The sequence below is a fragment of the Chenopodium album genome, chromosome 2 (genome assembly GCF_948465745.1).
Source record: "Chenopodium album chromosome 2, dcCheAlbu1.1, whole genome shotgun sequence".
Classification (NCBI taxonomy): domain Eukaryota; kingdom Viridiplantae; phylum Streptophyta; class Magnoliopsida; order Caryophyllales; family Amaranthaceae; genus Chenopodium; species Chenopodium album.
The window spans coordinates 30,632,684-30,651,586 of record NC_137835.1 but is presented as its reverse complement, the minus strand read 5'-3'; the positions used below and the strand labels follow the sequence as shown (position 1 = coordinate 30,651,586).

Sequence of the window (18,903 nt, the reverse complement as noted above, 5' to 3'; positions counted from 1 at the left end):
TATACTGTACTATGTACAATGGAGAGTAGGAGAAGAGGAGCAAACTTCTCGGTGATAGAGGGCGAATGAAATTAATTTGGGTTTATAATAAACGGTAATATAGTCTTTTGAATATTTAAAGGTTATTTTTAAAATCATTAGGTTATTTTATACTGCATTTAGGTCTTGTTCACTTCACCTTACAAAAATAATATTAAGTAAAAATAATTTCAGTTGAGCAAAAATAAGTTCAATTCAGTAAAATTAATTTCAGCTAGTAAAAATAATTCCACTTCAGTAAAATTCAGTTTTCTTAAAGAAAAATTATAATATAACATCAGTAAAAATAATTTCATTTCAATTTCAACTCAGTAAAATTAATTTAAGTTAAGTAAAAATAATTTAAATTAAGTAAAAATAATTTTATTTTACTAAAAATAATTTCATTTCAATAAAAATAAGGTATAACGGAGCCTCGATACTTGCAATTTATATACTCCGTATAAAGGAAGTGCATGAGAAAGAAAAACAACCTTTCTAAAGGGAAGAAAGAAGGAAAGTAAAATACTTATAAGAAGATTCCAAACACCAGGAGAGTCGTCGCACCAATCTCTCTCCTACCTTCCTCGCCTGCTGACAACCATGATCATCTCCACCACCTTCCATCTTCGCGCCGGAGGTACTGGTTCCAGAGGTCGAGGTTCTCCCATCATCATCTCTTTATCGCGCGCAATTCTAATCATTGCAACAATTGTGTTGATTACAATCTCTTCAACTGTATCTTCAAGTGCAATCTTCAGTTTAAAGTTCAGATATGCAGGAACTAATCGGTCTTTGAATTCTCTTAAACTTCATGACACTAATCGTCTTCAAATGCTTTCTAATGTTGACCTTCCTTTGGGTGGTAATGGTCGCCCTGATTCTTCTGGGTATCTTTCTAATCCTTTTCTTTTTGTTGTTCTTGTTTTTGACCTTTCGATTTCGAATTGTGCTGGTTTTTTTTTTTATTTTTATTTTTTATTATTATTGTTGTATGCTTTAATATTGATTGGGTTTTTTTTCACTTGATTAGGCATTATTTTTCTAGGGTTGTCTTAATGTTGTAAATATTGTGGTTATTTTAGCTATTTTGTATGATGGGTATTAATTTAATTGAGTATGTTCTAACTGTTATGTAATTTAAGTGATCAATAGGAGATCCAAACTTTCTATCCAGGCTGCCTTTGTATAAATGCTTGTTTTGTTAGACATTTATTGATATATTGTATCATATCGTGAACTTTTGCATCCCCAAATTCTAAGAAGCTCTAAACTCGGCGATTCAGTCGCGCTTGTGTTGGCCTTGACCCGCTCAGCTGTTAGCCCTGAAGGCCCGACCACCCTGGTTCTTGTCACTTAAGGCAAGAGTCCCTTGTCGAATAAGACCCTCATTTGTGTTGTGACATGCGCACAAGCCCCTTCTTCACTAGGCTAGCGCCCTTGCCATCGGATAAACAAGAGCGTGCTGCATGATTGTTAGATTGATTTTGTCTTGTGCTATCTTATTTGGTTTATTGGTTTCCTTTTCCTTGATTTGCAGGTTGTATTATGCAAAGATGGGTATTGGCACACCTCCAAAGAGCTTTTATATGCAAGTGGATACAGGGAGCGATATTACATGGGTGAATTGCATTGAATGTACTGAGTGTCCTAAAAGAGGCTATCATGGTGTAAGACTCATTTGCTCATGTCGTAGTCATACTATTTTTGCATAGCGTTTTTTCATTTTGTTTTTCCCTTTTTTTTTTCTACACATTACAGGAGTTTTGTTTTCTCATGCATTAGGACTGAATGGGTCCTTTTGTCCATGGAAGTGAGTTTGTAGATTTTAATTTATATATAATCTAATTGTTAACAACACTCCACCTTGTTTCAGTTGTTATAAAGAGTTCATAGATACTGCTAATTTGCTATGCATTTGATGAAAGCTGTCAACTTGCCATTGACATTTGGGAAATAACATCTGTTAAACCTTTTATCTTCTGGACTAGACTGTGTGTTTTGTTTTGGCCTTTGGGATGTGTTTAGTTTGTGTTATGTAACTTGCCATGCCCTTGATTTAAATTCCCTTCAAGGATGAATACATTGCTTATCCCGATCCTTTCAAGAGAAAGAAAAATTTCATTATTTGCAGAAATGGTATAATGGCTGCCAATAATAATTAAAGACTTCTAACCTGTAACTTCCCTGAGTATAAAATGTTTGGGCTTTAGAGGGGCTTAGAGTGCATTAAATACAGTTGGAAGTAACATAATGTAATGGAACCGAATGTACGAGGGAATGGGTAACAATAACCATTGCTTTTATGGATCGTTTGGTATTACGGTTAATGAAATGGAAACAAATGACAGAGGAAAAAGGGACATGAGCAGGGTAAAATGATGTGTTACCATTGGGCAGGGGAGGGTAATCAGTGTGTGGTGTGAATTACCCTCAAGTAAGGGAAAATGTTAAGGCACCATTCAAACCAAACTACTTTCTATGATTAATATTTTTCTGATTCAGTTTCTTGCCAAAAAATGCATTATACTAAAGATGCTTTAATGTGCTGTTAGAAACGAAAAGGTAAAAAGAAAGAAAGAACAAGTGCGAGTCTGGTAATATTATCGAACTATTTTAATCATATCCTTGAGTGGTTGCTCCAAAAGTAAAATTATCTGTTTTGAACCTATAAAGTGGCCTGGTAGGCATACCATTTGAGCAAGAGCTGCTGATGGTAGAATGATAGATTTACAAATTAACCTAATAAGACGATAGATCAGTTTGGTTATAAATTGTTAGATGAAAATTTTTCAGACCAGGTATGGTGATGATAATTTGATTGCTATTAACATTATAATTGTATCAGATTTTGCTCAATTAAGTAGGTTATGGAAACAACCTCAGTCAAGAAACTTGTTATGCAATTAGGATCATCGTCTAAGCAAAACTAACTTATTGTTACTTTATAATGCTGATTTTTTCTGGCAGATAGAACTCACACTCTATGATCCAAAGGACTCTTCAACTGCTCAAAATGTCTCTTGTGATGAACCATTCTGTTTAGATGTAAATGGTGGTCCTTTTCAAGTATGCAGAGCCAATGAATCATGTTCATTTGCTGAGTTTTATGGGGATGGGAGTTCTAGCACTGGATACTTTATGGAAGATATTGTGCACTATGACCAAGTGTCAGGGGATCTCCAAACTACTACTGCAAATGGAAGTATCAGTTTCGGGTGAGATGTAAATCTATTTTCTGGAAATGCAAACATGCAGTAGTTATATCTGGTTTTTACTATGCTTATAGTTTGACAATTGAAATAAAGAATTCTTTATCCTATGTTTCAAATTTGATACAGTTTTGTTTTTATTTTATTATTTTTATTTAAGCGTGACAGTTGTCTTTTATGGAGATTTCACATCAATTGCAACAATTCCCCTTTGGGAAACAATTTAAACCTGTAGAACAAATTTCCCTCAATTTCCATGCTTTTTCTCCTTTTGTATAATCTCATGGGTTGTTTTGACCACCCCATATCTCTTTTCCCTTTTCCTTAATCTTTGTGCCATACCCAATTGTAGCATGAATAAATAACGATACTAAAAGAATTATGTAGTGATGTTATGTTTGAATTGTTAACTGGAAGGACTGTTTAGGTACTACATGGGTTGGAAAACCATGATTACCATTTCATCAATTTAAGAAAGCAAGAGCTTTCTTAGTGTTGGTTTGTCCATCTTAGATTAATAGTCTAATCTCATCAAGGAATGTTACATGGGGAAATATGGTGTATAGCTCTAGGATATTTTGTTTAGATCTCTTAGCTTAGGTACTTGGACGCTTAGTTCCTTTGAATTGTGATATTTGTTTGAGGGTTCAGAAAAACTAGCTTGGATTACTGAATGTAGGTTTTCATGACATGCCTTTCTTACTTTTGGTTTGTCCATCCCAAAATAATAGTCTAATCCCATCGAAATATGGTGTATAGTTCTAGGATAGTTTTTTTTTATGTTATTTTAAAAAAATTGTATCTTGTAAGTGAAAGGCATGAGGAAATTCATTTAGTTCATTGTATATGGAAACCAAACTGCAATTTAGGAGACGTGAAACACAGTATTGCCAAATTTTCTTCATTATTAGTCATTACCTCTAGTAGTACTTGCATATGTTTTAAAGGATATTTTTTAAGGTAAATGCTATATGCATCCCTAAGAGTTGTATATAAGCAATAAATACACTTTCTAAAATTGTACAAATTTAGGAATTCATGACAAAAACATGCGTAGATCAGTGTAATTAATGCTTATTTTTTCTAGAAACTTGCGTAGATCTACACTGATTTACACGTGTTTTTGTCATGGATTCCTAAATTTACACACTATTTTCGGAAGTGTAATTAATGCTTATATTAGCATTACCCTTATTTTAATATAACATTATAGACAGTAAATTATTGTCTCATTAGTGGTATTATGAGAGCAATTCAACATGCTTCATAATCCGGAGAATCTCTTCATTTTTGGATTTTTCAATTTTCTTTAGTGATCAATCATGGATATGACATGTATATGGTCAGTTTTATCTGTTTACCTATTGTTCTGTGACTCTTTTCTCTTTTATGATCAGATGAGAGCTTGCATCTTATAACCAAGAAAGCCTGCATGCATCTTGTTAATAAGGTGGTTCACAGTGTATATGATTCGTCTCTCAACAGGTGTAGCGCTGGACAATATGTGGACCGAGGTTCACCTAATGCTGATGAAGCCCTTGATGGTATTCTTGGATTTGGCAAGTCAAATTCATCTGTAATTGGACAACTAGCTTCATCAGGACAAGTGAAAAAGATGTTTGCCCATTGTCTAGATGGTGTAAATGGTGGGGGCATCTTTGCTATTGGAACTGTTGTGAAGCCGAGGGTTAACACAACTCCATTGATGCAAAATGAGTATGTAGTTCTTCTACCTAAATTTAGATGACGTAAAGATGTTGAACCTAGGATTTTCACATCATTTCAAGCTTTCTTGGCTTTAAATCTGTTAATTTGACATTTCATAGATTTCCGGCTCTCTGTAGTGGTTGCACTCTCTATTTTCTTATTTTTGTATGAAAGTGTGTATGGTACAAGCAGGTTAAAAAATATGCATCATTACGTATGTGAGTGATTTTGTAGACCAATGCCACTTGCAAGTTTCAATTGTCTATAAGGTTATGTTGTATTGTTGCCTGAACACACTTTAGATATTGGTTAGGTTATTAAAATTGAACATGGTGTGAGAATGCTAAAGTTTTTGACAGAAGATACTTGCTAATAAACAAACTGCTAGGTTTGTAGTTTATAGTGAAAGCTATGGTTTGTTTAGGATATCATAATATTAGTATATTTAGATCCTTCATGCTCACCTGCTACTAAGGTATGTGCGCAAAAAAAAAAAAAAGGGGGGGGGTGTTGGATCAATCTTTCAAGTATGAAGACAAAGAGTTAGAATTTTTACCAAGGGCTGGAAAGATTAAACATTTACTTTTTCAGTGTGTTGGTTCTGCCGTCATGTTCAAATGGTTTTTGTTCTCCATGACTGCAAGGGGAGATATTGGTTGGTGGGTATCACTAGGAATTAATTTTATTGATTAGACCCCAGGAGTGTTTGAACTACTATTGTGTAGGTTTTGGAAATCATAAGAGTTTCTTAAAAAATTCATATTATGGTTATAATCATCATTTAACTGGGGTTTAGTGATAACTATTACAATGAAACTGTAACAGGAAAGTATATAATCTGTTAAAAGCTGGTAAAAGATAATGTGGCCTGTGAATGCCTCTCATGTGCTCCAAACCTCCCTATCAGAGGTGTACAAATAATGATAGATTGGCGTGAATGATTTAGGCAGTCTGGTCAATTTTAATACTAGGAAATTTTTGATAACAATGGAGAGAAAGTAGCATATAGGAGCGTCAAGAGGTGTAGAAGTTACAAAAGAATAGTCTGCAGGGAAAGCATTATTGGTAGACAACTAGCAGTTGCTGATATTGTTATAGGCCTATCGAGAGAAAAAGGCTTTACGAATGAAGCTAAAGGCTCGACCTCATATTGGCTGTTCCAAAGTTTATTAAAACTATCAAGGACTCTGAACCATGCCTAATCATCATACTAGAAAAGCTCCTGGCTCAAGAAAAGCTGTAAGACTGTCCACGTCTCTATCAAGTATCAACACTTCTGAATATCTCTTTTCTAGCGTCACAAGGCCCAAACCAAGGCTTAAAGATTCTCATTTACTTTAAATGAGGTTTGAAAAGGTGGCTTTAAGCTGCTATCATCAACTCACTTACCTACTGGCTATAGCACCCTAGATTAATTTTGTTTTTTATACATTACCTAAGGTGCATCAACAGATCCTATCATATGCTTTCTCAACCTTGAACTTAAAGCCAAACTAAATGAACTACGTATTTGTTATGTTTTCAAGAAGTCTCAACCAACTAATGTTTGGCTAAGTATAGAAGCATACTTGTAAATTATACACTGTCACTTATTCAGAACAGTTGATCTGAGAGAGTTCTATTATTGATATGATCCTTTGGTTTCCAATATTATGTTTTGAAATATTGGAATAAAGGAAGTCATCAATCTCTTTTTTATTGTTGTTGGAACTTTGATTTAGCTCTTCTGCTGTTCAGCGCCTCAGCCGTTGGTAGTTTGTGTTGATAAATATTATGACTCATTAGCCACACAGTTTTTTCTTACAGCATTCTTTGCCTAGATATCTAAGCTTGGAGGTGAAATCGCTAAAGTGCCATAAGCAAGCCATGCAGTTTTGTTAAGATTCTGGAATGACCAAGATTTTTCATGGCAGGCCCTTTTTAATTTATTTTATTTGTAGCCAGACTGCTATCTGTGATCAGACCATAATCTATTTGTTGCTTTAGCAATTCCAGTGTAAAGTTTGAGGAGCAGCAATTAGGGGTTGTAAGGTTTCATTTAGGAAAGAGAGAGAGACCTTAAAAGTGTCAACAAGTGGCATCTTCAATGTAATGGATAGTGTCGTTGTCCTATTCCATCAAAATAGTTAACATAAGTAATGAATTGTCACAAGCTATAGGAGCTCAGCAAGTGGCATATTCAACTGATTGGCCATTCTTTCAGAAGTTTATGTGACAAATAAAAAAAAAAAGGATGAAAGGTTGTATGGATGTACTTTGAATATGGCTGTGGTGGCTTTTGATAGTATGCTGCAAAAGAAAAAAAAAGAAGCAGCTGTGGGTCATGCTTCAACTTAGGTTGTGAGCATAATGTACTCCGTATTTCTCATTCCCTCCTTTGTTCCTGGTTCAGACTGATTATTTATTTATTTATGTTATTACGCATCCCAATAAAAAGATTTCTCAGTAGCATCCCCTGCCTGCTGGATCTTTAGATGCTGCATTATAAGATGTTTTTCTTAATTACTACCTGCCTGCTGGATCTTTAGATGCTGCATTATAAGATGTTTTTCTTAATTACTACTATAAAGTGCTTGCTAAAGCATTTGCATTTTGTTGGCATTGCATTACTTTGTTGGTTCTTGCTATCTACTCTTTAATAAGATTAGATGAATACTCGATATCCTCTATTTGAGCAAAACATAATTACTGATAAAAATGAAGTAATTATCAAGTGCGGTGCATTGACCATAGGGCGGGAATGTGGGTCTTTAGTTCTAATTGGCAGATTCCGGTGTAAAAAAATTTCATGCTCATATGTAATTGTTAATGCCGGTGTGTTGTGTATTTTTCGTGTGTGTGTATTTTGGGGGTGTGTGGTGAGGAACTATGTTACTTGGACTCGGATAAAGTGTCAAATTAGACACGGGTGTCCAAGCATCGGACTTGCCCATTTTCTTGAAAAAAGTTTTGTTTTTAGTTAAAAATGAAGTGTCCAAGTGTCGGTGTCGGTGTCCGACACGAGTCGTGTCGACACGGACACGTGAGGTAAATGAAAGAGTCCGAGTAACATAGGTGAGGAATATGTCTTGACTATCCATTTTGTTTCGTTATGGTCACTGTATTATGTCTCTAATCTTTTATGCAGATTCAGAGCTAATATTAGTTTCTTACAAATATTTTCAGGCCACACTACAATGTGAACATGACTGGGGTAAAAGTTGGAAATTATACTTTGAATCTTCCATCGAATTTATATGAGTTAGGAGGCAAGAAAGGAGCCATAATTGATATTGGTACTACCCTTGCTTATCTTCCTGAGATTATTTACGAGCCACTTGTTATTCAGGTATTTATTGGCTTGCTCCTGTGAATTCATGTTATGCATTGGTGTTGAATGTTCATATATTTGAGAATGCTACAGATACTCTCGCGACAACCTAACGTGAAATTAGTTACTGTCCAAGACCTTTATACATGCTTCAAGTATTCTGAAAGGTATAATTTTTCTGATCAGATCATTTTAATGCTCTCTTCTTTTTTTCTTTTTTTTTTTTTTTTTTTTTTTTGCATGGGTGCTGATACCAATGTATAAAAAAGCTCATAGCGCACTAAAACAATAGACGTATTGTTACACCAAGTGCGCCTCATTTAAGTACGGAACACTATATAAACATTTAAAATTTATGATTGATGTGCACTTCAGATATGCCTCTGTATTTGGGGTACCTCACGCACCTTAGGTGCTCCTATATTAGAGCAAAAGAAGCTCTCTATCGTAATACGCCTCAGTGTGCCTCTTGCGCTTCTGGTGTACAACGCGCCTTGCCTAGAGTAAGACAAGTGTTCTGCCCCAATCGCCAAGTACAATGCGCCTTAGGCACTCTCTTTTACACACTTACTGATGTCACTTATGGTAGTAATGAAATGGGTCGCTGTTTGTGAGAGGCAGTTCCCCTTCAGGCTGTTTGAGTGTTGTGCTGCAGCTGAAGGTAGTCTGTAGATTACTTTTGTAGTCAAGATTGTTTTGCTTTCTTTGTGAAAGATGCTTTTAGAGTGTATGAGCCATGAGGGTTTACAAAACTTTTTGGGTTAGCCACGAGGAAGGTATATATAGAGTGTTTGCTAACTAGTGAAAAACATGAGTTAACAGTGATGAGCATAAGATGTGAAGGGATAAAATTTAATCCTATAGCTTGTTCAAATTATTAGTCGAGAAAGATGATATTATAATGAAGCTTGTCATATCTTCTGATAGAGCTATTCTTACTATGTTGAATATCTTGATTAATTGTGAATATTTAGCTTTTTATAATCCCTGCCTCTGGAGAGTGAGTGGTTTGGTGGACGGTGGACCAAGAGTTCTGAATAACATATAATATACTTCCTCTATCTCATACAAGGGAATAATTGCTTTACCTGCTATATTAATTGTGTGATGCAAGAAGTTAAGCCAATTTCAATCGCATTTTGGGAGAACTCAAAATGTAATTTTACCTCCTTTATGGAACAGAGTATTACCTTTCTTTGTGTCCTGGGTCTACTGAACAGAATGATTTGTCAGAGAATATGTTTGAGGTCTAAGTCATCCTTACTGTGTTTTTAGAAACTTGTTCAACTTGAGATACACTTTCATTTCTTATGCCAACATCATATGATTTTGCAAGGAATCAACTGCAATGGTAATACTGTCACTTTTGACTTTTTGGTGGTTAAGGGGGAGGGGTAATCGGAGGAAGAATATTGATATGCAATTTAAATACCTTTGACGGCTCTCTAATGCACTTTTTTTCTTGGTTTCTCCAGTGTTGATGATGGATTTCCACCTGTTACATTTTATTTTGGCGGTGAGCTCTCGATGACAGTTTACCCCAATCAGTATTTTTTTCCGGTTGTAAGTATTTTCTTAAGCCATCGTTTATTGATAATCAATTCAATGCTACTCTTGAAGTGTGAATTTTTTTTCCTCATTTGATTTGTTGCAAAATGTTTGCTTTTGTGCTACACTATGCTCATTTCTGAATTCTGTAGCTACTTATTCCAACTAAATTATTTATTGATCTTGATTTTTGTGCTATGTATGCTGCTTTGGAAATTAAAATTTATGCCTTTAGTAAAGTATGTTATTCAGACTCTATTTTTCCTTAAGGACTCTGTCCATTACTTAGCACTCCAATAATTTGGACTAAATATGCAAAATTAAGATGTCTGAGTTTGACTTGTCAACATGTAGACATGTCTAACATGAGTACTTGAGTCTCAAAAGTCTGGGTAACATAGCTGGTAACTAGCCATGTTTTTTTCTGGTAGTGTAATTTTCTCTTGATGATGACTTGATTTCTAGATTTCTGTTGCCTGTTCCCAAAGACCTCCTAAGCCTTTTTATTTATTATTCCAAGTTGATTGTAGAAATTATTTTGTTTTTACACCATTGACAATATTAGTGTTCTTGTTTGTCACTGTACCATGCCTTTTGCCTTTTGTACAGCAACTTTGCTGGCTTTTGGCTGTCTTGACTCTTGAGATCTCATAAAAGTTATAAATCTCCTCTCCAGTTCGTTATAGTAAGATAAATTAGACCACACTTCATATTTTTATGTTTCAACTGGAGTTATGCACACGCATATGGAATTGCACCTCGATGATGGTCATTGCTAAATGGACTAATGATTTTTTGAAAACTGTAGAGCACTTCTGACTAAACTTTTTTGGCTTTGTTCTCCACTGGAGTGTGAAAACTTAAATCTATAGCCAGCAGGATATGTTAAGGGATACAATAATTTGAGATGTAGAAGTCAAGTTTCTGAAAGGAAATATTTTTTCGAAATATGGGTAAATTAAATTAACAAAAATAGTTCAGCAAAGTGGGATCAGCCGTGGCAGAAACAATCTTATGTATAGTTTCACCGTCTTCCCAGAAATGTAGTGAAGAGGAGATATGAAAAATCATATATGAGGGAAAAAAGAAGAATTGCAGTCCATTTGATGGCATATTGTACTCCAAGCTTTAAAGGTTGTTCGGGTCCACTTTTGTGATAATAAAAAAAAATAAATTAAATGTGGTAGTCTAGTTTCCATTGTTTCCAGTTTGGTTGTTATTATTCATTTTCCTGAGGCATTGTGCAACCGATAGTTTAAATGGACAGCTAAACTATGTAAATTAATAAAATGTGATTATTAAAAAAAAAAAAAAAAAAAAAAAAAAAAGGGGAAATCACTGATGCAAAGCTATTGTTTATCCAAATTCCAAGTCTGAAGCTTCTCTCTCATCCTTATATTAACAATAGTCGGTCTGTGTGGTCTTGATAAGTAGTCCCTCAGTTGGATCTTATTTCCCTACTTTTTTGCTCTTTTTTTTTCCCCTCTTTTTTAATAAATTGTGGCCTTGTTGTCATGCCTTATGTGACTTTCAGTTGAATTTATTTCAGCGCTGGACATGTGAGATTGGAGAATTAATCAAAGTTTAGGGCTGTAATTGGAGGCTGAACAACTAATCTATATGCATAAAGTTACTTCCTTTTTTTCCCCGGGGGGGTGGGGGGGGGGAGAGATGAAGTTCCTCTTGGGATAATATTATGATATTATACTACCTAAATTTTTTTTGTCCGCCTCACTACTGTAGATATGTAGTTTAAGAAAAATTTAATGAAAAGATGATTTAGTGTAAGATAATAAAGTAAGAGAGTGTAAAAAGATGGGTGGGTGTAAAAAAACTAGTAATGGAGAGACTATGGAAAGTTGTAAATTTATTGGGGTAAGATGGAAAATGGAGCATGCAAAATATGAAATAATATCAAGTGAGTAGAACAACAAATAATAAGACAAACTTTAATGGAAAGTAAGTAGATAGAGAAAAATAGAGGTAGTAACTAAGTTCTTGAAGTACTCCGTATGCTTTTAACTACCCCCCTCCTCTTTTGTGGTCTTATATTTGGTATTCCCCAATATCAATCATTATCTTCCTTACAATGCTATATAACATCTGCATTGTGTAAGATATAGTCTTGTGAGGGAACTAGTGAGAAATTGATGTTAAAGCTTGTTGACAAAAATCTATTTGAAATGTCATGTTGTCATAAAGTTTATTGCTTGATGTGTTTCAAATAGTTTCTTTCCTTTGACTTTCATGCTTGCAATCATATTTTTTACCATTAATATATATTTTTTAAATAATGATTAATAATTACATTTTTAAAATTTGATATTAATCATAATGCATTTTACATAATCACATTTGTTACTTATATACCTTCTCTGTTCCATATAATTGTCTTTTATTTTAATTTTTTTTTTTTTTACGTGAATAATTGTTGCTATTTATATAACGGAGTATGTTCTAACTTTCACCACATTTTTTTTTTTAGTTTTAAATAAAAGTCTACGTAATTTAAATTTTTGTTTTTTTAGATATCAATGATCAAAGTTGTTCATGGCATACGTAAACATCAAATTGTGCAAATTATATGAAACAGAAGAAGTATTAGCATAAAAAATAAGGTCAAAATTTGCTCATGAATAGTGCAAAAGTCATAGTGTTGTTTTGACTGATAGTTATCTGTTTTGTGTGAAGTTATATCTTCATCATTAACTGTTTTTATTTTCCACAAAATTTTGTAGGATGATTTTTGGTGTATTGGTTGGCAAAATAGCGGAAGGTTGTCAAGGGACAAGAAGAATCTCACTCTTTTAGGAGGTACAGATAAATACTTGTGTTGGTCTGGAAATACTATCTGTGCAGCTTAAGAGGTTTTCTACTTTCATTTATTGATTATATTCAGTTAAGAACTTAAGATGGACTCTGGGTCATGCTCTTGTAGTTGGCTTCATAGGAAAGAATTGCTATATTTCAGTAACAGCTCAATTTTTTTTTTTTTGGTATACATTTGAAGTTTTACATATATGCACTTTTCTAGTGAGAGCAACTCATTTATACTTACTGATTTGATAAATTCCTCTATACTCCATCCATTTGTCCTAACTTTTATAATTTTGGGCTTATTACAAAGTACTTTTTCCTCTTCTGCATGGTAAAAAAACCACGACTATTCTTGTGATTTCTTTGAACTTCTCAGAATAATGTCAACTTGCTGTCTCCAAAAAAAAAAAAAAAAAAAAAAAAAAAAAAAAAAAAAAAAAAAAAGAAATAAAAGAAAAGAAAAGAGTAGTGTCAAATCTAGTTTTTTGATTGGACGATGTATATCCATTCTTTAATTTGAAGTATATACTACCTTCTGCCTATCTGGAAACATTTTCTTATAAATTACGGTAGTCTTTTTGGCTTTATCTAGCCACAGATTTCTGAAAATGTTGTAATTATTATATTTTTTCTTTAGCCTGCTAGTTTGAAATCTTTCTAATATAATTTTTTTTGTTTTAAAAAAAAAATTAGAAACAGCTTTCCTTTTCAATTGTACACTCATGCTCAGAGGATTTGGTGCTAGTGGCTTCAGTTTTAGATATGTGTGTGTGTGGTGACACAGTAGTCGAAGGCTATGAAAAGGAATAAGATACAGTAGCATAGATTTTATAATAATTTTTTAGTTTGTACATTTTTATTTTAGAATTATTTTGACTTTTTCCTTTTCTCACTGTTGATACATGATTTCTTTTCCCCCTTTTTCCACACTTGCAGATCTAATGCTTTCAAACAAGCTGGTTGTATATGATCTGGAGAACATGGTGATTGGATGGACAGACTATAACTGTGAGTATGATGACATATCATCCTTACCAATTCTTGATATTACTCACAGAGTTTATTGTCAGTGTCCAAATGCATGAGCGTAGCATTTCAGAATTATCTTCATAATTGATTTGAATGTCACGACTAGAGTAAATTGATGTGTGCTGCTCTTGCTTGCTTTAAAAGCTTTTCTTTTCCTTGTTTTTTCAATTTGGAGATGGTACATTGTGTCTTCTGCCCATTCTTAGGTTGAACTGTATCATTAACAGTTTGTTTGGACTTTGGATACAAAGAGCATGAGGCAATTTAAGGGGAGGGAACATCGCATGAGTTTATTTTTCTTTCCATTTTGCTCCTGCTAATTCACACACAGTCAATGGGAAAAGTAGCCATTGTAAATTTGTGATAGAGCTTGAATGAACTGATCAATTTTATTTAGCACTCTAAATTCATCAATTGCTTGAATTTTTTTTTTTCCTCCCTTCCATTTTTCCCCTGCCAATTCATGCACACCGTCTGTGGTAGTCATTGAAATAGAGCTCGACATAGCTGACAAACAGCTTTAGCACTTTTAATGTCTTCAATGCCTTCAAATCTCCTTCCACCCCTCCAATTTCTTGCCATCGGTGATGGTTACAGATGTGAAGGCACCGACCTTTATCACCTCTGAGCACTTTCCAATGTATGGGTGATTGTGATTATTTCATTTAAGATTCCACCTACCTTAGTCGTTCTTGATGTTGGCATCGTGATTTTTTTTCATCAAAGATGAAATTAGAATCCTTATTTTAAATTGAGGAAAATAGTTTGGTATTTTCAGTTGTAGAGCAGAGGAGAGTTAAAGTGGCAGAGCATTTGCAAAAAGACGAAAAATGAGCGGACAAAATAGTGATGGACTGGAATGTGAGAAATGGCTGTAACTCTGTGTTTGGATAACAATAGTGAAGGGAAAGGGAGGGAAAGAAAAAAGAGGGAAGGGGAAGGGAGGTGAGGGTAGGGTAGGGTTGGCAATCCCTAACCGACCCGATAACTTGAACGAACCCGACCCGAAGTTACTGTGAGAAACCCGAACTGATCCGAACCCGAATAACCCGAATTCGACCCGATTTGACCAAAATTTCATATTTCGTAATAATATTAAGTTTTACACTATTTTTGATTGTTTCTAAGCATAACCCGAAATCTGACCTGAAACCGACCCACTTACCCGAATTGCCACCCCTAGGGTAGGGACAAGGTGACCTTCCATTTTCTTTCCAATTCTCTCCAACAATTTGGTTTGTTAAAAGGGTAAGGAAAATGGATCCTCCCAATTCCCTCCCCTTCCCTCCTTGCATGAGGTATCCAAAAAAAGTATGGTGCATGCTTTCTTTTCTCTTCTTTTCCTTTCCCTCCATTCCTCTTTATCTAAACATAGTGTAAAGGAACATTAGAAATAATAAGGGCAAAAAAAAAAAAAGTTCCGTCATTATTGTTTGGCCTAATTTCAATTCATTCCATTTTTGGAGGGATATGTTTCTTAAAAAAATTAAGGTTTATAAATTCTCTACAACAAAGGATGAGCAAACGGGATATATAGATTATAGATACATAAAACTTCATTCCATTTTTATTCCTGCAGGTGGCTATTGAATTATGGGTCTATTAGAAAATAGAAACTATTTATTTCACTTAAATAATTCATATATAGATTATAGATACATAAAACTGCACTATTGTTAAGGGCGTATATGCACTTCTGAGTTAATCAGTATGCTGAGGTTTTATCTCAGCTATGAGAACTCCATGTGTCTTAGATTTTTCATCTTCTTGATCAGCCAATGTTTCAAGTTCTTTGCGGTCTTGTGTAAATAGTCATATTGCAGAAGTAGATCTCAATCTTCGCCTGGAAACCATCAAATAAGATTTACTTTAGAAATAGTTTAGCCCTTTGGATGAAAGATATATTTTTGATTTGCTTGAACATTTCCTACCTAGTTCCTAAAAGTACACAGTGAAGACTTTTAGTTTACTACCTTAAAATTACAGTTGTAAACTTGTCAAACTGGTTATCAGAAACCTTGCATTAAGGTGGTTATTGGAGTCTAATGGGTTTATACTTGATGTCGCAGGCTCTACAAACATTCAGGTCAAGGATGAGCAAACGGGAACAGTTCATCTTGTAGGTCCCCATTTTATATCCTCTGCTCCCATTGTAGATATACAAACACCCTTAATTGTGCTGTGTATAAGCTTAGCTCTTCTATTTGCATCGTCATTAGTCTGAGCTGCTGATGTTGATAAACTGCATATAATATGACACAACATGAGCAGTTTCAGAAAGTTAATACAGATTACAGATATAGGAACTCGGTATAAAAATTCCTATGTAAATATTCCTAGTACTGATGCAAACCATTTTTGCACAAAAAGAATGCAAATCATATTTGCACCAAAAGAGTGCATATTGTAGCCTTCGTCCATTATGCAAATCATAATTTTCACCTCTTAGTTGTATGCGTACTTTTATTAACTTCCTATTTTCTTGTTCTTCTTGCTTGAAAGACGAGCAAATTGTTCTTTTGTCAACTAATTATTCTAGCTTGGCTAGAATTTATTTAATTACTTCCAAAGTATGGAGTAGGGGTGCTAATTGAGTTGAGCAACTCGTACTCAACTCGGTCAAAACTCGACTCGAATTCGACTCGGCTCGAATTCGACTCGACTCGAGACGTTAACGAACACGAGTTGAGCAAGCTTAAACTCGACTCGATAAGCTCGTGAGCAACTCGATAATATATTATTAATATAAAATTTACAAACAAAGTTAGTATGTTTAAGCAAATTTGACACTTATTAAGTCTTAATTTATATCATAAGAAAAGAAAGAGTAAATCTTTAATAATATCTGTATATAATAAGGAAAACAATATAAATTGAACAAAAAATAAATAAAGACATATAATAATAGAAGGACAAAAAATTTAACGAGCAGATCGTGAGCTACTCGACTCGACTCGAAACTTTAACGAGCACGAGTTGAGCAGGTTTTATTTGCTTGAAACTTTAGCGAGCACGAGTTGAGTACATGTAAAAAGTTTTCGAGTTGAGTCAAGCACCCTTCAGCTCGTGATTGACTCGCTCGATAAGCACCCCTAGTATGGAGGTTTGTTTTTATGTTAAACTAACAAGTAAAATTGAAATAAATTAATTTAATTATACTGAATTATTTACACTATTACATCTCTATACTAATGAAGCCATATTTTGGAATATTTTATTTTATTTATTTACTTATTTTTTTTGGAAAGGGATTGATTTTTCATGAAATTGAACTTTCTAGGAAATTCTAAAAATTATTTGGTAAACTAAGGGCAGTGGAAATTTCCTGGGAAGTTCCACTTACCTAGGCCCCCCTAGGTAATTAACTTCCCCCATTTTGTGGGAAATGGAAATTCATGGGAACTTCTACTTTCCATGAATTTGTTAACCAAACAACTTCAAAAAAATTTAATTCCTAGGATTTTCAAATTCCCATGTTTTTCTTTGGCAACTAAACAACCCCTTAATGTATTGTAGATTTACCATTTACATAACAAGGAAAATAAATAAATTAATGTAAGTTGGAATTTGCCATAACTTCTGCATGGAAAAGAGTTATGATTAAAATTATAGCTCAACAAAGTGGGAATTGAAGGTAAATAATCATTTTAACCACTTTTTACAACCTTTCAAAATCTATGCATTTTATGAAGATTGTTATTCTTCCCAAAAAAAAAAAAAAAAAAAAAAAAAAAATCATATTTTGACTTTTTTTTTTTTTTTTTTTTCTTTTTTTAAGAGTAAATTACAAGGAGAGTCCCATTCTATCACGGGAACGGGGGGCTGTGACTCTGTGCGGAATCGAATCTCCATCACATGGAGGGAGAAAGAGGGACTACTATTCTTCATGACTCCATCCATTCATTCCTAAAAAGAAAATAGTGTATTAGTACGAGTACATGGCTACATTCTAGTTTTATGAGACAGGAAAAAAATAAAAGTTGTTAATAAAAAAAAATTAAAATAAATTGAAAACACCATTAAATTTTTATGATAAAACCATAAGAAAAATAGTTTATAATACCCCCCCTTTTTTTTTTGGTCAAAGTTCATCATTGGAAAGGTGCTGGAATTATAGTTTGTGTCTGCTCCCCATGTGACGAGCAGCAGTACCATTAGTGTTTTTCTTTCTTTTTTTTTAAAAAAAAACATTTAGTTTTTATTTAATTTTTTTTGATATTCTGTTACTCCATCCGTTTTTAAATACTTGTTCAACTTTTCGTTTGACGTCGTTGTTAAATATTTGCTCCACTTTCCGTTTGCGGTCCTCTTTAAATACCTGCTTTATTTGGAAACTTTTATACGGAGTAATATTTAATTTATTTTTCTCAACTAATGGAGCCCAATTTTATTACTTTTAAATTCTCTCTCCTCCTATTTACCTTCCACTAACCCTATTATCTCTATATTTTATTGCTTTTTGTAATTTTTTTAAAAACTCCGCACATAAAGAAATAAAACTAGTATTTAATAATGGAGGGATTATCATATAAAATAAGACAGAACCATAAAGTTCACAAGGCAGCAAAAAAATACTTTATTTTCTGACATCCAATATTTTTATTTTGTTTTCATCTATAGAAGATCAACTATAAAATCTTGAAATATTTCCAAATTTTGAAGTCAACTGAATAATCTCGATGCTATTTTTGCTTCTTTTGTAAAATATAATCGGCTTATATTTTGTATTTTTATTTTTATTTTGAATTATTTTTAATGTCCACAGTGTATTAAAATTGAATTATTTTTTGTATTATTTTTAATACATGTATGTTTTTAATGCATAATTATAAATTATAAAAATGTATTTTTATAATATAAATTAATTTTCAAATTTATAATTATAATTAGAAATCATCGTGATAAAATTGTTCATCATTATTGTTCGATCATCATCCTTCATCATTCATCATTGTTCTATCATCATCGTTCATCATCATTCGATCATATGGTTCATCATTGTTCGATCTTTGTTGGTATGCGTTCATCATCATGGTTCATCAGTGTTCGATCGTCACCGTTCATCAATCATGTCATAGATTAGCCCCTATTCCCAAATTCAATGTTAGTTGTTGATAAATTCGCAAATCCCAGCTAAAATCGTGATAAAAATTTGAAAATAAATTGTGTGTTTGCATTTACCTTTTGCAACTTTTGATTTTAAGTTTTTGTTCGTAAAAAAATCTCAATAACAATCTCATTTATAAGTATTTGCAAATGACA

General features: G+C 33.5%; 1 protein-coding gene across 1 annotated transcript; it reads left to right on the top strand.

Annotated features, from left to right (window-relative positions):
* The first annotated feature begins 503 nt into the window (after positions 1–503).
* LOC145597953 (aspartic proteinase 36-like) lies at positions 504–16,050 on the top strand. The gene is made up of 10 exons (XM_081654236.1): positions 504–908; positions 1,559–1,688; positions 2,989–3,236; positions 4,716–4,946; positions 8,103–8,265; positions 8,341–8,414; positions 9,723–9,810; positions 12,534–12,609; positions 13,549–13,620; positions 15,711–16,050. The coding sequence occupies exons 1-10, from the start codon at positions 622–624 to the stop codon at positions 15,863–15,865; spliced, it is 1,524 nt and encodes a 507-aa protein (XP_081510362.1). The 5' UTR covers positions 504–621; the 3' UTR covers positions 15,866–16,050.
* Positions 16,051–18,903: the final 2,853 nt, after the last annotated feature.

Bases quoted from the DNA above. Each gene is read 5' to 3' on its own strand.
- LOC145597953 (XM_081654236.1), top strand. From the start codon at position 622: ATGATCATCTCCACCACCTTCCATCTTCGCGCCGGAGGTACTGGTTCC. The intron at 3,237-4,715 runs GTGAGATGTAAA...GTCTCTCAACAG, and splicing joins AATGGAAGTATCAGTTTCGG to GTGTAGCGCTGGACAATATG. The intron at 8,266-8,340 runs GTATTTATTGGC...AGAATGCTACAG, and splicing joins ACGAGCCACTTGTTATTCAG to ATACTCTCGCGACAACCTAA.